Raw genomic sequence first — 2,339 nt, forward strand, 5'->3', positions numbered from 1 at the left:
CCAAGTAGGGGGTGGAGCTCCAGTGGGAAACGCGCAGGGCGCGGTGGGCAGTCACGTCCGGGGACGAGATACTGCGCCCACTGGGCCGCGTGGCCTGCGCCGGGCCATTGGCGATCTCAAAGCCCGTGTCGACCAGCGCCGCCGCGAGGAGTTCAGCTTCCTCCGTCGGCGGCAGGTGACTGTCCCAGAGCTCATGGTGGCGGTTGGCGTCTCCTGCGACGATCGCTGCAGAACCGAGACGCCGAACAATGCTCACTAGTTGAGCAGCATGAGCCAGTGCCGGTGGGGGGTTGTAAAAACTCACCACGCAGATGCTGGGAAAAGCAGGCGGGAACACGCGAACGGCAATAGCCTGTAGGGGGTCGGTGCCAGGGAGCGTCAGGCACTCGCACGGCAGGGCGTGGCGGACCAGAACGGCAACTCCACCGCCGCGCCCACCGCGGGCCCGGTGGAAGTCCGTGTACCCAATGAACCTCTTCGCCGTGGCATGCTGGTTCTTGACCTCCTGGAGGAGAACGATGTCTGGCTGATGCCGGGCCAGACGTGCAGCTAGTGCGATGTTCTTGAGAGGCGAAAGGCCCGCGATGTTCAGCTGCCAGACGACAACGGAGCCGTCCTCATCGGGGCCCGGGTTCTTACGCGGACATCCCCGCAGCGGGTGATGTCGACGGAGTGACCGAAACGAATCGGTCGTGCTGTTTTGTCGGCCGGTCTGCACGCAGACCGCTTCACCTCCCCACACCGGACACGGCGTGGAACCTTCTCGAGGGGCGAAGTCGTCTTGGTCTCCGTCGTGCTCGCAGCAGTGCCCCGCTGCGGAGTTCTCGTGGCCCAAAGCCGCGGCACCGCGTCAAGGTGCGGCGTCATTCATTTGGGGGAAATCGCGCTTGGAGGGGCAATCCTCGCCGTCACCGTTGCGGCAAAAGCGCCCGGCGGCGGCGAAGCACCGGGGCACACACCGTGGGGTGCACCTGTTCGCGGGGCCCGAGGAGGCAGAGGGAACCCGCCACGATTGACACCCTGCACGGTGCTGCACGGCTTCCTTCGGCCGAGGCACGCAAGGCCTCGCTCGCATCCCCGCAGCCGCGCGCCTCAGGCCCCCAACGCCGGCAGGAGCAGTTTGCGCGAAAGAGCCGCCCTGCGGGACGTGAAAGCCAGTGCGCGGCGTGAGCCGTGATATGGCCGTGAGGCGTGGTGCTCCGCCCGGGGCGTGGCAGAGCAGAGCGTCCCCGCAAGGTGCTTCTCTCCCGCAGGCACGCAACGAGGTCACCGCTAATAGCGGTAAGCGCCGACCCGGGCCCGATGCAGGCGGGGAAATGCCCCAGAGAGACCGGAGCCCACCGGAAGAGAGGCGAGTGCGCCCTGCCCGCGCCGTTGTCCACGAAGGTCTCGTCGGACCGCTCTGCCGCGACGCCGAGGTCTTCCGGCGAAGCCGCGTCGCGCGCAGCCCCGTTGCCGCTGCGGGCGCGGCGGAGGCCCCTGGCGACGGCAAACGCAGGGAGCTCAGCGTTGCCCGGGGAGAAGGCGGTGCGGTTGCCGCAAACCCCGCCGTGGTTGCCGCGGAGGAACGCCGCCCACCAGCGCACGACGCGGCTCGCAACAGCCGGTCACCGCGCCCGACTGCGACGGCGGCGTTGGTCCACCCCGCAAAAACGGCGGACGCCGCGCAGTCATTCAGAGGGGCACGGTGCATGGCCGCCCAGTGGGGCGACGCTTCTCCGTGGGGAGAGGATCCGCGCTGAAAATCAGACCGCCGCGGGGCCTGCCGGGGCTCCGCGGCAGCACGGGCGCGAGCGGCAAGAACGCTCTCCCCCGTCAGATCGCGACGGCGCCCGGCCCGCGCGACCGGCCGGCAGGTCACTCGCTCGGAAGCCTTCCTCTACTTCAAGAGGGGCATGGCAACGCAGCGCCGCCGGTTCCTTGGGGCTTTCCCCGCGCAAAGGCTTCTGCCGCATCGGCGGCGGCGGGCGCCGATCTGGGGTGCTTCCTCGCCTTCGCGGCGCGCAACTTTACGAGATGGTTTCCTTTCGAGCGCGTCGCGCGCGCGGTGTCATCAGCTTTCGCGGCCGAAACTCCGAAAGGGCGAGAAGCATACGCACGCGGCGTGCTGCAAGCCGTCTATTGTCGTCTGCGGCGTCGAGTTTGGAGAAGACTGTGGGTGCCAGCGGCTTTTGGCGGCGGCGCGCATGGGGATCTCCATGTCGAAGTTTGAGCCGCTGCCAAATTCTGCCGCTTGGGAATGCAAAATGGCTGCAGCGGGCGCCTTCGTAACAGGACTACCCCGCGTTGGCCGCCTGCCGTCCGCCCGGCGCAATTCTTTTTTTCTGCGCCGGCTGCGT

At 68.2% G+C, this 2,339-nt stretch overlaps 1 protein-coding gene and 1 pseudogene across 1 annotated transcript; one reads left to right on the plus strand and one right to left on the minus strand.

Moving 5' to 3' along the window:
* Tco025E_08890 (hypothetical protein) lies at nucleotides 1-867 on the minus strand (annotated as a pseudogene).
* Nucleotides 868-1,302: 435 nt separating this feature from the next.
* On the plus strand, nucleotides 1,303-2,271 carry Tco025E_08891 (uncharacterized protein; the record flags this gene model as incomplete). Its single annotated transcript, XM_029375723.1, has 1 exon — nucleotides 1,303-2,271. One exon carries the CDS (start codon nucleotides 1,303-1,305, stop codon nucleotides 2,269-2,271), a length of 969 nt encoding a protein of 322 aa, XP_029224164.1.
* Between the last annotated feature and the right edge of the window lie 68 nt (nucleotides 2,272-2,339).

The sequence above is a fragment of the Trypanosoma conorhini genome, assembly GCF_003719485.1.
Source record: "Trypanosoma conorhini strain 025E chromosome Unknown Tco_14.4_contig_00905, whole genome shotgun sequence".
In the NCBI taxonomy this organism is placed as follows: domain Eukaryota; phylum Euglenozoa; class Kinetoplastea; order Trypanosomatida; family Trypanosomatidae; genus Trypanosoma; species Trypanosoma conorhini.